Source organism: Chelonoidis abingdonii, chromosome 2 (genome assembly GCF_003597395.2).
Source record: "Chelonoidis abingdonii isolate Lonesome George chromosome 2, CheloAbing_2.0, whole genome shotgun sequence".
Lineage (NCBI taxonomy): Eukaryota > Metazoa > Chordata > Testudines > Testudinidae > Chelonoidis > Chelonoidis abingdonii.
The window spans coordinates 298,182,117-298,202,469 of NC_133770.1; the positions used below are offsets into that span (position 1 = coordinate 298,182,117).

Consider the following 20,353-nt stretch of genomic DNA (forward strand, 5'->3'; position numbering starts at 1 on the left):
AGCAGGTGCTTTTTAAACATGCTGTGTGTATATGGTACAGTATAAGGATCTCTCTATCTTGCAAACTGTCCTTTTATTTTTAACCATTTTCTTTTGCCTTAAAGTAGTGAGGCAAACACAATAAATGAGATGATGCCCATGCGTTGAAATTACACCGACTGCTCTAGAACGTACATGGCATGGGTATATTTTCATAGCATCATAGAATATCAGGTTTGCAAGGGACCTCAGGTGCTCATCTAGTCCAACCCCCCGCTAAAGCTGGTCAGAAAAAAGGAAAACTTTGGCAAAAAACTCCATGCATTTTTCCTGTTTTGTTCCCTCTCCCCCCTCCCCGCCCCAAATCCAAAAAGTTTTGAGATTTCCAAAAAATAATGTGACCACCTCTGTAGCTGGTTGGAAAATGGGAAAAATTCCACCAAAAAAAGTTAATAAAATTTGATATTTTGACATTTGAAAAGATCAGTGTAAAATTCCATTAGCTCTATAATCCCTGACATCTCCCCCCAGGTCAAACCCCAGCACACTCTGGTAACCCGCCGAAAGCTTACCACTTCCACTTGTTTTCCTCTTTCTTCTTTTCCTTCTCATCTTCCTCCTTCTTTAATTTCTTGTTTTTCTTCTTGTCTCCTTCCTCTTTGCTTTTCCTTTTCCTTGACCTCCCCTCATTCTCCACCTCCTTGGATTTCTCTTTGCTCTTTCTTCCCTTCTCTTCTGTGCGTTTATTTTCATCCTTTGCTTTTCTCTCCTTGTTTTTTTTCTTGGCCTGGTTCATCTCCTTTCCTTGTTTCTCCTTTGTTTCCCTAGTTTCATCTTTCTCCATCTCATCTTCCTTTTCCTTTTCCTCCATTTCCTGTTCACCTCCCATTCTTCCATTCCTTTCCCATCCTTCTCCCTCTTGCTCATCCTCCTCCTCTTCCTTCATTCTCTTGTTTCTTTTCCTTTCTTCCTCCACATCATCCCTTTTCTCATTCTCTCTCTCATCCCTTCCCTCTTGTTCTTCTATCGCCCCATCTTCTGCCCTTTCCATTTCTTGCTCATCTTCCATCCTTTTATCCTTCTGCGTTTTTTTCCTTCCCGTCTTTTCTTCACTCTCTTTGTTCTTTTCTTCTTCCCTTTTTTCCCTCTTGTTTTTCGCTTCCTTTATCTTTTCTTCCCTCTTTTCCTGCCCTCTCTCTTTCTGGTTCTTTTCTGCCTTCACTTCCTTATTTGCTTTGACATTCTTTTTCTCTCCCTCTGTGTCTTTATCTTCCCTTTTCTCCTCAGCCTCTGCTGTTCTTGCTAGCCATTGGGCAGGCTTCTCTTCTCCCTCTGCCCTTTCTCTGTCTTCTGTTCTGTTCTTTCCTCTCTCCGTCTGTATTTCACCCTCTCCTGTATTGGCCCTGTTCTCTGCCACCCCTGCTGTCTCACTCCCTTGCTTTTCCTTTTCGCTTTGATCACCAGCCCCCCCATCCAATCCGTCTGCATCATCCCCACTCTCCATCTGCTCTGGCTCCTTTGCTCTTTTCAACCTAGGGCGACCCTCTTGCGTTCCCATCTCCTCCAGCCCTTCGCCTTTCCCGGAGATGGCTTCAGTGAATCCCTTCTCCCCCTTGGCTTTGCTGGGCTCTGCACCGTCTCGCTTCTCCTGGTCCTTTCCTTCCCTTTCCTTTTTAGGTTCCTCTTTCTTACTCACGCCCCCTTTACTTTCCTTTAGTTCACGTTTCCCCTTCTCTTTGATCTCTTTCTTCCTCACTTCCATTTCCTTCTGCTCCCTGCTCCCTCTCTCCTTTTCCTCTTCCCTTTTTCTTTTCCGGTCTTTGACTTGTTTCTCTTCTCTGTGCCCCTCAGGGATGAATGAACCTGGCTCCCGCTCAGTGGTTTCCCCTTTCATGCTGCCTTTGGCTGTAATGTCCACTTCCTCCGCTGAACCATCCAGATCTCCAGAGAACGCTGCGTTTTCACCACCAACCCCATTGGGTTTTGTTTCCTGGTGTCTTGGAACCTTACAAAAAAAATGAGGGAGGGGAGTTAAAATTAGCAGTAGACGAGAAAATCTACAGACCAAAGCCTAGATTTTGTCACTGCATCTTCATGGGCACGCTCTGTACCCACACATGGGCCAGATGCTTCTCAGTCTAACCTCAGATAACCAGGCGCATGCATTGGTGGCTCAGGGAAGTTTTATATAAAGATCAGGTTCAAAGAGGCCAGGTGACAAAAGCACATAGGGTAGGGCTGCCAAGCCCTATGGCTCTGTACTAGGCCCAGTCCTAGTCAAGATATTCATAAATGATCTTTAAGGGATCACAAAAGCGACGGAATACTGCAAGATTCTGTAAAATGGGACGGTTGGTTGCTAGGCAATAGGTAAGGAGTTAGACTGCACTGACGCATAGGAATTAAGAAATTATTGAGGAAGTATTGATGTGATTTGTTAATATTAATGATTACGGTTAATTACGGACACCCAGAATGCTATTGATGGAACAGGGGCAGGCACTGACCTTACGGTAATTGAGGTGCCAAAACAAATATGGGTATACATCTGTCATAAACATACAGCTGCAGGTAGCATAAAATCCCTCCTTTACCTGTAAAGAGTTAAGAAGCTCAGGTAACCTGATTGGCACCTGACCAAAAGGACCAATAAGGGGAGAAGATGGGGGAAGGGGTTTTTTTTGGTGTGTTCTCTCTGGAGACAAAGAAAGAAACCAAGCAAGTAATCTAACTCCTACTGAATCAGGAGCGGCTCTAGGCATTTTGCCGCCCCAAGCACGGTAGGCAGGCTGCCTTCGGCGGCGTGCCTGCAGGAGGTCCACCGAAGCTGCGGGACCAGGGGACCCTCCTCAGGCAAACCACCGAAGGCCAATAGCGCGTGCTTGGGGCGGCAAGCCAAGGGGAAGAGCCTAGAAGATGTAAAAGGAAACTCAGTTTGATAGCATCCTGTCTGGCAAGAACTCACTTATCAATAGACACAGCTGGATAACCCTTATGTCTGTATAGCTGTAGTTGCTTGCTGGAAGTTCACCCCAATAAACACTGAATTGTTTGCGTCTTTGGACTTCAGGTATTGTTGCTCTGTTCATGCGAGAAGAACCAGGGAAGTGAGAGGGTGAAGGAATAAGCTCCCTAACAAGGACATGATAACAGTTAAGGGCTGTTATAATGAGGAGGGGATCAATTGTTCTCCATGACCACTGCAGATAGAACAAGAAGTGATGGGGCTTAATCTGCAACAAGGGAGGTTTAGGTCAGGTATTAGGAATTGAGGGTGTCAGTAACTCAGTCAGAGGTTATGGGCCTATTACAGGAGTGAGCAGGTGAGGTTCTGTGGTCTGCAATGTGCAGGAGGTCAGATCACAATGGTCCCTTCAAGTCTTTGAATCTACGGTGAGTGTCAAAGGGGACTGTACCAATACAAGCCTAGCTCCGGAGCTAAGGCAGATCAGCACAGCTTCACGGACGACAGTACAGCTACATGGATTTACACCAGCTGAAGGTCTGACCCATTTTTTCCAACCCATCAAGATTGCTGGATAGGCCATAACTACCTTATAAAGAGTTCACCTTCCGGGAACACGTAACTCTAAGAAATTGAAGTGCCCAGGCATCTCCTGTCACAACAATTTAATACTGAATCATTTACAGAGGCTACAGCAGCTCCACATACTTCAGGATGCTTCTTACCAGGTCTCTGTCATCAGTCACCAGGAGTTTCCCTTGAGGGCCAGTTCTCACTTTCTTCGGAGCACGCGCTGATCTAGAACAAACAGCACCTTTTACTATTTATAAATGTGCATGACAAAGATCAGCCCCACATCCCACCTAGCTCTCCTCAGACAAGCGCCACATTCCCTTTAAACACACCAGGCTATGCAACGACTGGCCTTATGAAGCTGGGTCTTTAAACATGCTCATAGGCAGCATGAGAGTCCTCTGTTTGGGGAGGCAAGCGCCAGCAGCAACCTGGAAATGGGGAGGCCCACCAGCGCCTGGACCGTGGCCTTGCCCCTGAGGCCCCACCCTCACGCCGTCTCTTTGTGCCCCCTCCTCAACATGCCACTCACTCATCTCTGCCTCTTCCTATTGTTGCCAACCCTCCAGGATTGTCCTGGAGTCTCCAGGAATTAAAGATTAATCTTTAATTAAAGATGGTCATGTGATGAAAGCTCCAGGAACACATCCAACCAAAAATGGCACCCCTACCTCTTCCCCCAAGGCCCATCCTGTTCCTCTCCGCATCCTTACCAGAATAGGATGGGAAGCCATGGCCCCAACACTTTTTCCTGCCTTAGGCGAACAATGGGGTGGGGGCAGGGAGGAGGAGAGGAACAAGCGGCAGGCAGGGAAAGGCCTCGGGGGAAGAGGTGGAGTGGGGGTCAGGCAGAGCGAGAGCATGGCCTCAGGGGAAGAGGCAGAGTGGGGGTGGGGCAGAGCACAGGCGGGGCCATGATCTGGGAGCCAGCTGCCCTCTCCTTCTATGGAGCTTTGCTTCTGGCACTTCAAAGGGGGCAATGGGCCAGTGCACCACTGGAGGGGGGACCCGCATCACATCCGTGGCTGGCCTCTTTTCAGGAGGCTAACCCTCCCCGGCCTCTTATATGCGCCATCCAGGAATGTGCCAACCTATCTGATGACTGGGATTGGTGAGCAGAGCCCATCAAAGCAACGGAGACTCGCCCCCGTCAGGTGAGGGAGAAGCCACAGAACCCAGACAACAACCGAGTATGGAGCACAGAAACGTGAACCAAAGGGACAGGGGTGCAGGTCACAGAGTGAAAACAAGAGATCCACGTGGGGACACCGAGCAGAGAATCCCAGACAGTGTCCACTGCTCCGAGAAGGAGCTACTGGACACTGCCTGAGAGAACTCTGCCCAGGGACCAGACAATAGAAAAAGCCCCGGAGTCAGAGAATCTCCCATCCAGCATTGTCCTGAACTGCCCCACGGCCACCTAGGCCAGGGCTAGGAAGAAGTTGGTGAGAGGGTCTCTGGGCTGTGTGGGGCCATGAGCAGGGAGTGGGTAGAGGAATGGATGTGGGAAGAAGAGCAGCGAGAACCTCAGTAAGAGGTTCTGCAAACTGGTGCAAAGCAGACAGGGGCCCGTTGGAGACTACAGTCCTCTGGTTTCTCCACTCAACAGCTACAATAGCCACACAAGCTTCCCTCACAACAGCCCAGCACTCTGCTGCCACCCTGATGCTACAAGCTCGCTGAGAAAGACAAGCAAGTGGCTTCATCCATACATGGACTATCCTGGGCCTTTCCAGCCATTTCAATGAGGCTGTTGCATTGCTACCAACTGGACCAGCGAGACGTGGAATCAAGCTACTTGTGCAGGGGCGGACGTGGCTGGGACCAAGCACTGATCACTTGGATTAGAGATGTCTGAAGAATACCCTGATTCCTCCACCACACTTCTAATAGGAGTTGAAATGACAAGGGGTATATATCTTAAACTCATATAAAATCCTGTTATCTCTGTAGCCGGATGAGGTTGCAAGACAACCCTGATGCAATCTGAGAGCAAGGACAAGACAAAATGCCTTCAATGAAAATTAACATGCAGCTGAAAATGCTACAAAGGCTGCAGCGTGCAAACCTTTCAGCGCTCCCCTCCCTGGGCTGGCCCTCTTCACCCTCCTGCTCCCTCGGATGAGAAACTTCCTGGTCGTTACAATCCAGACCCTCGGCAGCTGTCTCAAGGACTCTGAAACAAAGAGAGAGTCGGTGTGGCTGATTTGAATCTCAGGCTGGATGCGTTATAAACTGATCCTTTGCCAAAGCAACAAGCAGAGGGCTAATCCCTCTTCAACGCAACAAGCGACTATATGCCACAATCTCACTGCTTTGCGCTGCAGCAGACCCACTAGCTGTGTCTCTATTTTTAAAGGGCTGGACAAAAACTGCATACCTGGGCTGCTGAATCTCACCTTCTGAGAATGGATTGGCTTATGGCAGTGACAGAGGGAAATGGTGTGGGTCAGACCAATGAGTGCAATTAGAAAAGAGAAATATAATTTACTTGTATTATGGCATTGACTAGAAACCCAGCTGAGACTGGGGCCCCCTAGTGCTTGGTGCTGTAAGAGACAGTCCCTGCCCTAAGAGCTCACAATCTAAATAGACAAAGGGTGGGAGAGAAAACAGGCACAGAGAGGGGAAGTGACTTGCCCAAGGGTCACCCAGAAAATCAGTGGCAGACCCAGGAACAGAGTCCAGGTCTCCTGAGTCCCAGTCCAGGGCTCATCCATCAGATCGCCATGGCATGAGAGATGGAGGGTGTAGACCAGGGGTAGGCAACCTATGGCACGCATGCCTAAGGCGGCACGCGAGCTGATTTTCAGTGGCACTCACACTGCCCAAGTCCTGGCCACCAGTCTTGGGGGCTCTGCATTTTAATTTAATTTTAAATGAAGCTTCTTAAACATTTTAAAAACCTTATTTGCTTTACATACAACAATAGTTTAGTTCTATATTATAGACTTATAGAAAGAGAACTTCTAAAAACATTAAAATGCATTACCAGCACGCGAAACCTTAAATTAGAGTGAATAAATGAAGACTTCGCACAGCACTTCTGAAAGGTTGCTGATCCCTGGTGTAGACAGAGAGAGAAAGAAGAGATGAGACAGACGCTCGAGACAGTGCAGGAAAGATGCACCGTTATCCATTACACAGAAGTAAGGAGTGAAGCCAGGAAAGGCAAAGAGATGCAACAGAAGCAAGAGAGGGAAGTGTAATCACTGTCAAGTTGATTGACAATACGTTGCAATTAAATACACAACTAATAAAGTTTGCGCTGCTGGAATTATTCCTGAACCTCCGGGGTGGGTTTGTGGAAGCCGGGTAGCAGTTATTTTTCACGCTGGCTTGTAGGCAGGTGATTTTTTTAAAGCTGTGCTTATTATATTAGAGGCAGGTAAACAGACTCAAATGTTTTCCTGAGACTGCTTTTCCCTAGAGGCTATCGCTGCACTTGTCCCAAGGATGCTGAGTGATCGAACACGGGACGGGAGATGGGCCCACTGGAATCTCTGGAGACTGAAGGACCAGCTTAAACCAGCGAGGGACTACAGCAGCAGCCTGCTGACCCAACTCGCCGGGATGCATCAACAGCGAGGCTCCCATGAATGGGAGAGAACCAAGGGCCATAAACGCCAGACCCAGCTCACTCCCCAATCTCTGATCCAGCCAGTCAAAACAAGAGAACCTGATGGCGTAGGACACAGGGCCTGTGACAGGAAACAGACTCATCCAGGCCCACAGGTCTGGGCAGCTGGCCAAGCAGCAACAGCAGCAGATCAACATTCTTTTGGTGCGCACGGAATGATACCCTTAGCTCCTCTGATGAGCTGTCTGGCCCAAATCAGCTCCTCCAAAATGTGAAGGGGCCACCACACAGTCATCTGGCCTTTTAACCCCACAAATCTGGGCATATGGCTTCCAAGGGGAATGAGCCACACAACTCCCGTTAATTTCAATGAAAGTCGTGTAGATGAATCCCCTGCTCGGCTTTGATTTACCCACCTGGGGCAGGAGTGGGGACACTTTATGGCAACCAGTGCTTCCGAATGTTCACTGCTGCAACTGGTGTTGGAAGCACGTTAGAAGTGGAGGGAATGAGGTTAACACAGAGCTGCCCGCTCTTAAGATTTGTTAGGACTAATATTAGATCAAATACATTAGTCACTAGAGTTAACCACCGCACCTGCAAAAAAAGGAGTCACTCCCAAAGGGGGCGGGGAGGGAGTGGGGGGAGAAGATGTGATACAGCTTTAAGGAGTAAGCATGCCATATTCCTGACCTGCAGGTGTCACTGGGGAGCTACCATCCCGACAATGGGTCTTTAACCCGCATGACCGTGCCTACAGCAACTCTTTACAGATATATCCAGAATGCCCCAGGGCTGATTTCATTCTAGCCTTGCCTAAAGGCAAGCAACCAGTCTGTAAAAAAAAGTTACAAACTCCAAAGCAAGCAATGTCTGCCTGCCTCACTAACTACAGTATGCCAAGAAGCACTGTGGATGTCAATGCAGTCTTCTTAAAGTCAGCCTAGGATAACCAGACACCAAAAGTGAAAAATCGGGATGGGGGTGGTGGGTAATAGAAGCCTATATAAGAAAAAGACCAAAAAATCAGGACATCTGGTCACCTTAAGTCAGCCCTCCATCCAGAAAATCGTCAGCAGAGCTTCACCATAAGAGAAAAGAAACTGGCAGAGAAACAGTGAAGTGTCTTCATTCAAATTCCCTATCACTGTAGTTTCACAGGATCCCCTCTGCCAACAAGGTCTACTGCATGCAGGGGACAAGATTTCAAGAGTGATGACTGATTTTGGGGGGTCCATTTGAGACATATTAAGAGACCTAGTTTTTGGAATGTCCCAAGCACCTGCCCTCTGGAAATCAGCCTCTTTAAGGTATCAGGTTGAGCACCAAGTAATTAAACACTAGTCACTTTGGGAAGAGCCAGAGTTATGAATGCATGAGGTTAACTTGCAGTACGTGCCTCACTGAAATGTCAGAGAGCAGACAACCATCCACTGCTGCTTATGGCTTGAAGCAATTTCATCCCCAATACTGAAGAGATGCAAGCGCAACTTTACATGAAATTATCCTTCAGCAATTAGTTAGTTTCTCTTAGGACACAGGATAAGAGCTTATAACTGTGCTTAGCAGAGCTGTTTCCTTTTGGATTGGTTCCCCTCTGCTTATCTGACACAGTGACTGCCACTTCTATCTCTGACATCAATTCCCAGAGCACATGCAGGTCAAATACAGATTAGTGGGATCTGTTAAATTGGAACCCACACCAGGGAGGGCAGGGAGAAAGCTTTACAAACATCCACATTAGCAGCCTTTGCAGCAACCGCAAACAAATTAAGTAGGGTCACAAGCGGAGATATCCCAGGCTGGAATTCCAGTCTCCAAACAAACTGCTCTTCAAAGCAAGGGGGTTGGATGCAAGAGTGGGGGGTTGTGAAGTGTTGCTAAGTTATCTGATGCCCCAAAATTTTGGAAAATCAAATACAGAAGCAGCTCTGAAAAGAGATCAGTTTCACTCAAGGGGTTTCAATTACAGCTGGCTATTCAAAGGGACAAAGGCAGTGTTGCTGGACGTGACTCAGGCTGACATAACCATGTGCTGTGAGAGAACAGAAAAGTCTTGGTCTTTAACAAAAGCCCCATTGGCCCGGATGTTTTCTGCATGGAACAAGGGATTTTAGGCACCTTACTAAAAGATATGCTCTGATTGGTCATATACATTATTTGGCTCAATGGCATCACATAAGCAGGTATAATTGAGTTAGTCATGAGTCACTGGGCTCAACATTGTCCTATAACAAAGAAATAGAAACCCCTCCCCCTACAGGAATCACCGGATGAGGTTCTATTGCCTGTGTTATGCAAGAGGGTCAAATGAGATGATCATAACAAAATCCATCAGTGACATGCTTGATTCTCTCTAGCAAAGGAAGCGAGGTGGTCACGTGCCTGGTATCTCCATATATTGACTAATGCTCAGAAACCTCAAGCGACGTTCCAATTGGTACATGTTAACACGGACACCCAAGGCAGTATTTCTCTCCAGTTTGGTTTGGGATTTCACTCTGCCTGCGTGCTCGGTTTGGAGAGGGCAACAGCAAAGAACTTGCTGAACTGGTCCTGGCAACTCCAAGGTCTAGTTCTGGTATAGACAAGCTCGAGGCGGGCAGGATGACAACACATTGGTAACTGCTCTCTTTCTCCTCCAGAAACGCAGCAGGTAGGGTGAGCTGAAGAGCCCAGAACATGGGTTTAGGGCTTAATTTTCTATTTAACAGTTGTTCACGTGGGGTCTGTTCTTATTTGGAGGCACTGGGAGTCACAGAGGCTTTGTCTACATTGGCAATTGAACAACAACACTTTTGTCTTTCAGAGGTGTTAACCCCCCCACCCCCAATCCCGAAAGACAAAAGTTTTGCTGCAACAAGTGCCAGTGCAAACAGCGCATTGTCGGCAGGAGCGCTCTCCTCCTGACAACACAAACTTCGTTCCTTGAGGGTGGAAGTTTTTTGTTAGCAGGAGAGCCGACAAACAGCGGCGACTCATTTTCCCATATGTAAAATGAGGATAATTCTTCCTTCCCACGTCTGTTTAGACCATAAGCTCTTTGGGACAGGGACCGTCTCTTCTTAAGTGTGCGTGCAGTGCCAAGCACAACAGAACCCCAATTTCAGTTGGAACCTATCGGCCCTAGGGTAATGTGAATAATTATTATTCACAATTGACTTTCCCTCAGCACCACCACTGGGTTCAGAGTTCTCTGTGCTCCCTTATGGCCTTCCATGTATTCTGCAGATAAAGAAGGGGGAAAGGTATTGGATTTTTTCCCAAGAGTTACACAATTTCAGCTCAACTCATTACGCAAGTAACCGACATACGCCGTGAAATATGTCAAATTCCTAAAATCTGATTAAGTCTAAAGAGAGCTGGGGTCTCTGTAAATCAACACGTGAGAGGCTGAGCGTTGACTTGTTACCTAACCTCCTCTTAAAATAAGAGCATGCTGGGGTAGAGAAAATCCTTTTGACTCCCCTGCAAACATTTAGGGGGTTAACTCCCCCTCCACCAGCTCTCTCATTCCCAGCAAGAGGCTTTGGAGAACTCACTGATCCTAAAATGAGGGAAGTGAAAATTCACCAAGTTCACATTAACTCCTTCCTTTCATATCACGACACAACCCCAATATGTAGTAAGGTATAGAAAAATACAAACCTATTGGACTTCAGATGCGTATTGTCTTATCTTAGTGTTTTCTATAAAGCCCATCACTGTATTTACTGAGTACTCGTAACCAATCAACAGTCCCCTTCGATATTTACTCCACTCTGCTCTGAAGCAAAGGATTAAGGGCTTGATCAAATGCCCACTGAAATGAAGTGGATACTAAAGTGGGCATTGGATTGGGTCCCAAGCTGGATGTAACGATTACATTGAAAACTGATGTCTTAGCCCTGCTTTCCTAGGCAAAGAAGAGGTGATAATTCAGTGGCTGGGTCCCTGCTTTGCTCAGAGTAATGCCACAGTGAGTGGTGTGAGTTTCTCATCACAGGGAGAAAAAAATATCAATTCAGTACAGTAGCAATTTGTATAAAAATTGCAGAGCAGCAAAGTTCCAACATTTCCCTGGTAAATCTGAGGCCACAAACAATAAGAAAAGTCTCCCAGTGCAGAAAACCTAGGAAAGGAAATAATATACAGCAATTATAGAAAGCTTAAGTCTCACCAGAAGCCCGGGTAAGTGAAACCAAGGTTACAAACCATCCAGAATGCTGTCAAAGGGTAAGTTTCTTTTAATGTTCCTCTAACGTAGACAAAACCTAACTGTTGATGCCTAGAGTCCTTCCCACCAACTCAGATTTCCCATCACTGTTACGACTGTTGCATCCCACGCTGCTCTGAGTGGTGGTTAAATCAGTGTCCAATCTACACCAACTTTTCCTGCATAGCACTGGGAGAAATCGCTAAGGAATGTCAGGCGGGTCTGAGCTCAGGTGGCTAGCCTGAGCCACTGCCAGTGCCATAATGACACACTGCTATTTTTGGCGAACTAGCATGAGTCTGCCTACCCGGGCTGGTCGGCGCATTCCCAGCAGCAGTGTAGACACATCTTTGGCAAACAGTTGCCCCTTGAGTTTAGCATGTTCGCACGTACACCTCTCCTGTCCACTTGTGCCATGGTCCATTCCCCACCCCTCCACATGCTGAACCGTTCATTTCTCACCTGGGAGTGCTCTCTTGCCCTGAAGCTGGAATTTTGGTTGGGATGGATTCAGACTCCACCTGAAAGAGATTTTATTACCTTGGGATCCAAGCAATGCACATTCTTTGAGACACAATAGCAGCTTGAAAAGAAGACCATTAGCGACAATGTTCCCAATACCAGAGATGCCAGCGCCACTCAGCTAAAGCCTGGGACACAGAACCCAATATATTCCTCGCACCCTATAGCCAAGTTCACCCATTTCAACTCTCAGGCAGGCCAACATTTTCAATCAAAGGGACCTAAAAAGTCCATATTTAGGTGCCTACATAAATGACCTGACTTTCAAAAGGGGAGAGGCACCTGCAGTCTGTGGGAGTTTCTGCCTGGAACATAGATTGTTTTGGCTAATAAACTCTTTGGAAGCGCGTTGGATAATTTCCAGAACAAATACATGGAACTTACAATCCAATGTCAGAGGTGATGCAACGAGTCAGAGCGACAGATGATCAAGAATGGAATGAGCTACATTCCAGGGCTACAGAAATACGACAATGAAGCAACCGAGTTATGGTACACGTACATCTTAAGAAGTCCTATTAAGAGCAGGTGAACTCTTCTTGTAGGCAACAGAGATGAAGCGAGCTTCTAGGAGGGATCTGGATGAGAGCAGGGCGGTGGCCTGGGGAACAGAAGTTGGGAGATTGAGCCGTGGTTTTGGTGAGAGCTTGGAAACAGATTATGAAAAGGGATGACACGGTCCACATGGGAGCCAGGGAGGACAGAGGCAGAGGTGGAGGAAGATGCAAAAGGAGATGGATAGATACATAAGCCAGGGCACGGCTGCCAAGGGCCTCGAATACATGATGCTCAGCTTGAATGTGGCCCTAAATGTTTATCCCATGGGGGAAAATGAAGATTTGTTGTATTTTCATATTCAACATTTCAACGAGAGAAATTGGTCTTTCGTTTATCTCAAGCCGATTTCGGCACAATGTACCATAACAAAACAAACCCCTCGGCACTGCCATGCAAGCGATACCGTTGACACACCACCTACCAAGGGTGAAGTCTTTAATTACAAAATTCAACTCATCCACGTTTTTCTTTTAAGTCTTGAATAGGCTGCCAAACTCACAGATGTTTCTGAACATGGTATTGCTTAGAAACAGCTCTGCTCATTGGCCATATTTTTAATCCCGCCTATTAGTTACAGACACCTGTAGGCATACAAGGTTGGTCATTCCCTATAAACACACCAACTCTTGAATTCACACTCCTCTGTCTGTAATATCACAATCAGAGGTGAGTAAATTCAGGAGGAATAACAGCTGAGATCTCTGCTCTTTGGGACAGGGACTATCTTTTAGTCCTGTGTTTGTAGAACCCCCAGCACCCTGGGTTCCTGATCCAGGACTGGGTACCCAAGGGATTACGGTCATACAAATATTTGCAACTGGCACAGATCTGCATCGATAGAATAACGTTATTGGTGAATGAACTACCATGCTGCTTGTGCTAACAGTGAGTCAGACACATTGACTGAGGAGAGATCAGACATTTTGCCGGACCGTGGCAATCCTGCAAACAACACAACCTGAGGTTGCAATGAGGAAGGGAAGGAAAAGCAAAACCAGAAAGCTGGCAGTGCCACATGTCTCTGAAGCAACAGGCTGCGCTTCCGAGGCCCTACTGTGGGAAACACCCCCATTACGAACCGGACTCCAATCTACTCCCTACAAAGCCCTTCTGACATCAGCAGGACTCTGCAAGAGCACAAGGCTCCCCCTGCATTGATCCAATGGCAGGATCAGAGCTGTCAATTGTCAGCTCCTCAGAGCAGGGGCCTCGTCCACCGCGTGCTCTGTACAACATTGAGCAAGCTGACGACAAGCAGCGACTAAAGCAATTCTGAGTGTAGCTACTAATCCTCTCTGTATCCATCGTCATACCGCGAGGAGGAGAAAAGAGGGGGGAGGGGAGGTGACTTGGCAAGTGGCACTGTATAGATCAAATTATCATAACATTACATTAGAATAGTATTTCCCTTCTTAAAAAGAGAGACCAAGGCCTGGTCTGCAGCAGAAGATTAGGTTGGTTTAACTACGTCGGTCAGGGATGTGAAAAATCCACACCCCTGAGCAGCACTTTAAGCCAACCTAAGTCCCCACGTAGACAGAATTCTTCCATTGACCTAGCTACCGCCTCTCGGGGAGGTGGCTTACCTGTGCTAATCGGAGAACCCCTCCCATCAGCGCAGGTAGCATCTATGTTGCAGTGCTTCGGCAGCTCAACTATGCCTCTGTAGCATGTTAAGGGGAGACAAGCCCCAAGTGATCACGCTTTCAGATTAACACACTGTGTCCACTGGACGCAGAGACACAGGAAACCTCTATCCGATTGGCTTCGGAACCCCGCACCGAACCAGATGTGCTGGGGCAACGGGGCAGTACTAGCAGAAGGAAGAGTGTGTTAGCGATGGTGATATAGCATTCAGAGCTGCCAGAGACAGAACTGGCAGGTTTTGTTTGCCCATTTGACTTTTGATAGTCTTACATCCTTACTAATGCGTGTGAACAAAGAACAAAGACACTGGGTGTTGCATCTGCCCACAGCCAGATAGGGGTTATAGCATAATGAGGAAAGATAAGGAATAGAGTTGAAGTGTTGCCGGACATGGTTGCAGTTTGACAGGTGAATGTACAACTCCTCTCTCAAGATAAGGTCAAGCAACCAGTTGGGAGGGACAAGAGGGATGGGGTAGGGGGAAGAAGTATGAAAAAACACTAAAAACCACAGAAAAAAGGTGGCCTTGGCCAGTTCACAACCTCACTCCCTCCCCCTCGCATGGGATACAAAAGAGGTAGGACCGAAGCCCCCAGCCTCAACACTCCAAAACGGAACATGACCATAACTTGTAAGGGATGGGACCTGGGACGTGCACGACAGGTCTAATTAGGCCCAATAAGGAGGAGGAGGTAGGAAAAAGGGGGACAGGAAAAATCTCTACTGGTGTACAGAGCTGTGGCTCTGCTTGCTTGATTAACCCCAATAGACATCGCATTGCCTGCGCTTTGGACTCTGGCCTTCTGCTTTCTGTCTGCGTGACAAGAACCAAGAGAGGCCGAGGGGAAGCCCTCCCAGAGCGCTCTCCTCTCCAGCGCCTCACATCACTTCCTGGATTTTCCACACAGGTCTCCCTCGGACCAGGCTCCGCTTAACCCTGCCAAGCATCTACGATCTGCCAAGATCCCAGCGCGGGGCAATGTGACTCCATGCACTTCATTAACATGCTCATTCCACTGTGCATTATGGACTTACTCTATATTTATATCAATGCACACACATCACACAGTACGTCCTCCAGCTGCTGCCAGCTTTGACATGTGAACATCACTCTTCTCTCCTGAATCTCATACTGCAGGTTTCCCTAGAGCTGCACTGAGAATCCGAGAAATGTAGGGCAGAAAGAGGCATGGGATTCCCAAAGTCTTTGAGACATACCTGTCTGTGCTTGGCCTTCTCCTCCTCTGGAGCTCCGGATTTTTCTTCCACCTTTTGGCTGGAGATTTCATTCTCAGCAGCCTCCTCTTGCTTTAGAGAGCTTCTTAGCAAAAACAGACAGACAGAATGGCAGGAAAGCAGGTTTCACCAGCAGGCCATTTTGCATTTGAATAAATGAAGCAGAGAAATTGAAGTAGACCCATTTCTATTCTCCTAGGCAGTTCCCCAACTATATCTCAGCTTTTCTGCTGATCCACCATATTAAATGTTAGGACCCTCTGGAGCCAGCATCCACCTCCCACTGCTAACTTGCAGATTCATCAGTAGAACAAACTCATCTATAAGCCAAACAAAGAGACATTTTCTGAATCTGGCAGTGCTGATAAGCTGAGCCGATCGCTCCTTGACGTAGACAATGAGAGGGAAAAAGCTGGCGTCATCCCCAATGCTAGAGGGCTCAAATCCAGCTGAGAGCGCGAGTAGAAATGAAGTGGTTTCCATCCTAGCCCCTTGTGGAAAAGTAATTCACACCTCGGAATCCACCATAAACTTCAGCACAACTTGCAGCCTTCTGCTCAAGAGAAAGCAACGAAAGAAACTGCAGGGTTGGAGAATGCTAGAGGTTCCAGGGATTCTCTAGCTTCACTGCACTGCAACCCTCTTCTGACAACAAAACTTACTACATGATCCGAGGATTGGGGACCGAAGCCTGAGCCCACCTGCCCTGGGCAGGGAGGGAGGGCAAAACCAAAGCCCAAGCCCTGCCATCCCAGGGGCAGGATGAAGCCAAAGCCCAAGCTCCAGGGCTTCAGCCCCAGACGGAGGGCCTGTAACCTGAGCCCCAACGCCCAGGGCTGACGCCCTTGAGAGTCGGCTTCAGCCCCACACCCCAGCAAGTCTAACAACAGACCTGTTAACCTCAATAAAATGGGGTCGCAACCCACTTTGGGGTCCCGACCTCCAGTTTGAGAACTGCGGGTTAGACCTTGGAACTGCAGTGGGTGGAGAGCATGTGACAAGGGCAAGAACTGATGAGCACTAAGGCAGCTTCAGAGCAAATCTAGTATTCTATTGGTCTGAATTCTCAATCTCCCGCCCTCAGCGGAGATTAGGACAAGTTAATTAAATGAAAAAAGTTACCTGCTTATGACGTTTTCTTGCAACGGCTTCTCCTTGGACCTCGGCTGTCTCCTCTTCTCTTTTAAAGCAGGGGGCTACATGTTGGAACAAAGCAGCATGAAAACAACTTGGTACAACACCCAGTTTAGAAGGGCACAGTGTGTCCAGAGCCAAACGTTGCCCCTGTCTCACACACAGATTCTGGGAAGAGGCAGAACAGAATGGTAATATTCTCCATCCAGACTACACAAGGCGTACCAGCCCTTTAGCTCATCGAAGAGAAGGTTGAGGGGTGACATGTTCACAGTCTATAACACGGGTGGCCAATCTGTGGCTCCGGAGCCACGTGCGGCTCTTCAGAAGTTAATATCTGGCTCCCTGTACGGGCACCAACTCTGGGGCTGGAGCTTCAGGTGCCAACTTTCCAATGTGCTGGAGGGTGCTCACTGCTCAACCCCTGGCTCTGCCACAGGCCCTGCCCCCTACTCCACCCCTTCCCGCCCCATTCCCTGAGCCTGCCGTGCCCTCACTCCTTCCCCTTCCCGCCCAGAGCCTCCTGCACACCACGAAAGAACTGACGGGAGGTGGGGGAGGGAAGGAGAGATGCTGATCAGCGGGGCTGCCGGTGGGTAGGAGGTGCTGGGAGTGGGGTGGGAGAGCTGATGGGGAGCCGCTGATATATTACTGGAGCTCTTTGGCAATGTACTTTGGTAAATTCTAGCTCCTTCTCAGGCTGGCCACCCCTGCTCTATACAGACCTACATGGCAAACGGAAATGTGATAACAGAGGGCTCTTCAGTCTGGCAGACAAAGGTAAAACAAGATCCAACGTCCAGAAGTCGAAGCTAAACAAATTCACACTATAAATAAGGCACAAATTATTAACAGCGAGAGTAATTAACCACTGGAACAGCTTACCAAGGACTGTGGTGGATTCTCCATCACTGGCAATTTTTGAATTAAGATTTGCTGTGCTTCAAAAAGATCTGCTCACATTCAAACAGGAATTAATTCGGGGAAGTCCTATAGCTTGTGTCAGACTAGCTGATCACAACGCTCCCTTCTGGCCTTAGAATTTATGAATGTGCACAAGGTGGCCACAACAGGCTGAACTGAGGGTAATGCTTGTGTGCGGAGGATCTCAAAGCCCTCTACGGAAAGCAAAACAATGCCTCAGCTCCAGCAGGTTTAAGGTTTATCCACATTTTACAGAGAGGGAAAGTGAGCCACAATGGGTTAGGGCCCATTTTTCAGAGGTGTGGTGCATCCAAACCTCTCATTGAAGTCAATGAGAGCTGCCAGTACTCAGAACACCTAGCTCCCTGTAACCCTCACAAAGTCACACTGCCGGGATCAGAGGCAGATCCTATCCTCAGCTGTCCCTGTTCTAACCAATAAGCCGCACTCCCTCTCACAGCTGGGAAGGTGAGTTTTTGGAGTCCATTGTTTAATGCTCCCTAACATGTTCTAAGTCTGGGAAAAAAAACAAACATCTAAGGTAACTACAGAATCATAGACTCATAGACTATCAGGGTTAGAAGGAACCTTAGGAGGTATCTAGTCCAACCCCCTGCTCTAATCAGGACCAACACCAACTAAATCACCCCAGCCAGGGATTTGTCAAGCCTAACCTTAAAAACCTCTAAGGAAGGAGATTCCACCACCTCCCTAGGGAACCCATTCCAGTGTTTCACCACTCTCTGAGTGAAATAGTGTTTCCTAATATCCAACCTTGACCTCCCACACTGCAACTTGAGGCCATTGCTCCTTGTTCTGTCAAACTGTCTGGACTCCCAACCCTCACAGTGCCCCTATGAGGCACGACAGTGCTGTTACCCCGGTATTACAGATGGGGAACTGAGGCACAGAGAGACTAAGTAACTTGCTTAAGTCTAACTACCACAAATATAGTTCAAGAGAAATCACCTTTCCTATAAAGATGAGTAAAGAAAGAGGAGAAGGCAGCAGCTCGGCTGAGAAGCTGTAAGCGGACACGATCTCAGGCTGCCCGTTTCTCTCAAAAACAAAACATGCATCAGCTCTTGCTTGAAAGGCCAGTTTCCTCCTACCTGGTCCTTTCGCTGAGCTTCCTCCCACTGGCTGCTCAGAGCTTCTGCTCTTGGTTTCTTCTCCTTTTCTTGTCCCTTCTGCTCAGAGACATTCTTCTGTTTCCTTAGAAGAGGAAGAAAAATACTCCGTGTGATGGGGAAGGGACAAATCAAAGTAACCAGTTAGGTTTCTTGTAGTTAAGGTGACCAGCTAGCTTCCTGACAAAGACCATACACACCTTTTCCCCATGTTATTCTCCTTCCTAATTTGTAGCGAGCTAGATACTTTCCCAGAAAATGAAATTAACCTATTTACTGCAATCAATGTGGATGGCTGCTGAACTCACCTGGGGCTATTTTCTACAGCATGCTGAAGATGACAATTGTTAGCAGTATCAAGTTCAACCTCACAGCATTACGTTTAATAGTAAAAACTGAAATAAAACCACAAGGTTCTTTTCCAAGGTTCTTACTTATGCTAAGCTACAGGTCCCATCACAATATTAGCTGAATATCTCACAGGCTTTAATCCTCACAAAACCCTTGGGATTCTGGATGGAATATTATCCCTGAAGCATCTGGCATTGGCCACAGTCAGGAGACAGGATTCTGGGCTGGATGGACCATTGGTTTGATCCAGTACGGCCGTTCTTATGTTCTATTTTAACAGATGGGTTACTGAGACACATACCTGCTAAAAATTGCAGGATAGCCAGAGTGGCATGGCTGGTGGGACAGACTAGTAGCTGAGTACGTAGCTAGTGTCTTGGATGGTATTATAGCTGGGGCGGCTAGCTCCTCCCGACAGCCACACCACACTGCTATTTTTAGCACACTCGCTCGATCAAAGCTAGCATGCGCACGTCTACCTGAACTGGAAATTTTAGTTCCAGTTGCAATGCAGACACACCCTAAATCACTTCCCCAAGATCACACGAAGAGTCTGTGTCATGGCAGGAAATTGAACCTCCTGAGTCCCAGGCTAATCCTGGAAGCACCAGACCATCCTGGTTGGACTAGATGAGGGAGTTGGACTAGATGACTTCCTGAGGTCCCTTCCAACCCTGATATTCTCTGATCCTTCCGTGCTGGTGACCCTCTCAAGCTTCCATTCTACTTGTTGCTAGAAAGACTCCTACAAAATATATTTAGTTGATAACAGCAAATGCCCTTCACTGGCTGGTAAGATATTAACAGTCTTATCCATATTACCTATATGAAGTAAAGGGTTTCTCTCATGCTAGTAGAACCTTTTAAATGGCAAGAAAATGCTTTTTCCAGGAAACCCCTGTATTTGAAGAACAGTGCGTGATCATGGAATTAAGGACCACCACACAGATGCACATGGGGTAGCGTCAAGGTGGTACATTCATTATTAACTTTTTGAACATTTAAATTCTTAAGCAGAAGGTGACAATACCACAAGCTAGTGTATTTTATACTGGTGAAGCTGGAAACCACAGATTAATAATATTTAAATAAACATACGACACCATCAAAAAGGTTGAGAGGGCCAATGAGACATTGAACGGCCAATGTCCACAGCTCTAATACCCATCAATTCAATTCACACATTTGTCATGAAGTTACAGTATGTTATTGCTGGCACTGGAAACCACCTGCCTGTTACTGTCATTCTTAGTTTTCACTGACGAAGATGCTGCCTGGTCAGTTTGGTGATGATTCCCAACGTCCCTCTCCTCTGCCAACTCTTTGTTATCAATCATTGTGCAAATTCACATCTGCAAAGAAAAGGGCTGCACCAATCAAATGTATAAAGCAGAAGCATTGCTATTAATGAGAAGAGCTGGCTGGCTGCGTAAAGGTTGCAAAGACAACAACCGGGTGATCTTGCATCACTGCATCTTTAAATCAGGTACCACGCATGGGGCACAAGCTCAGTATTTAGTTCAACAAGGAATGCGGTGAAGCATTGCAAGCATGATGCA

At 47.4% G+C, this 20,353-nt stretch overlaps 1 protein-coding gene across 1 annotated transcript; it reads right to left on the reverse strand.

The window, feature by feature from the left end:
• Positions 1 to 547: 547 nt before the first annotated feature.
• Positions 548 to 20,131, reverse strand: LOC142046275 (uncharacterized). The gene is made up of 5 exons (XM_075062038.1): positions 19,995 to 20,131; positions 18,426 to 18,528; positions 16,378 to 16,451; positions 15,238 to 15,340; positions 548 to 1,984 (listed from the first exon to the last, which is right to left on the reverse strand). The coding sequence occupies exons 1-5, from the start codon at positions 20,129 to 20,131 to the stop codon at positions 548 to 550; spliced, it is 1,854 nt and encodes a 617-aa protein (XP_074918139.1).
• Positions 20,132 to 20,353: the final 222 nt, after the last annotated feature.

Coding starts and splice junctions, on each gene's coding strand:
- LOC142046275 (XM_075062038.1), bottom strand. CDS start 20,131: ATGATTGATAACAAAGAGTTGGCAGAGGAGAGGGACGTTGGGAATCAT. Junction 18,529..19,994: donor AGTGCCAGCAATAACATACT/GTAACTTCATGA, acceptor TCCTCTTCTAAG/GAAACAGAAGAATGTCTCTG. Junction 15,341..16,377: donor CAAGAAAACGTCATAAGCAG/GTAACTTTTTTC, acceptor GTTTTTGCTAAG/AAGCTCTCTAAAGCAAGAGG.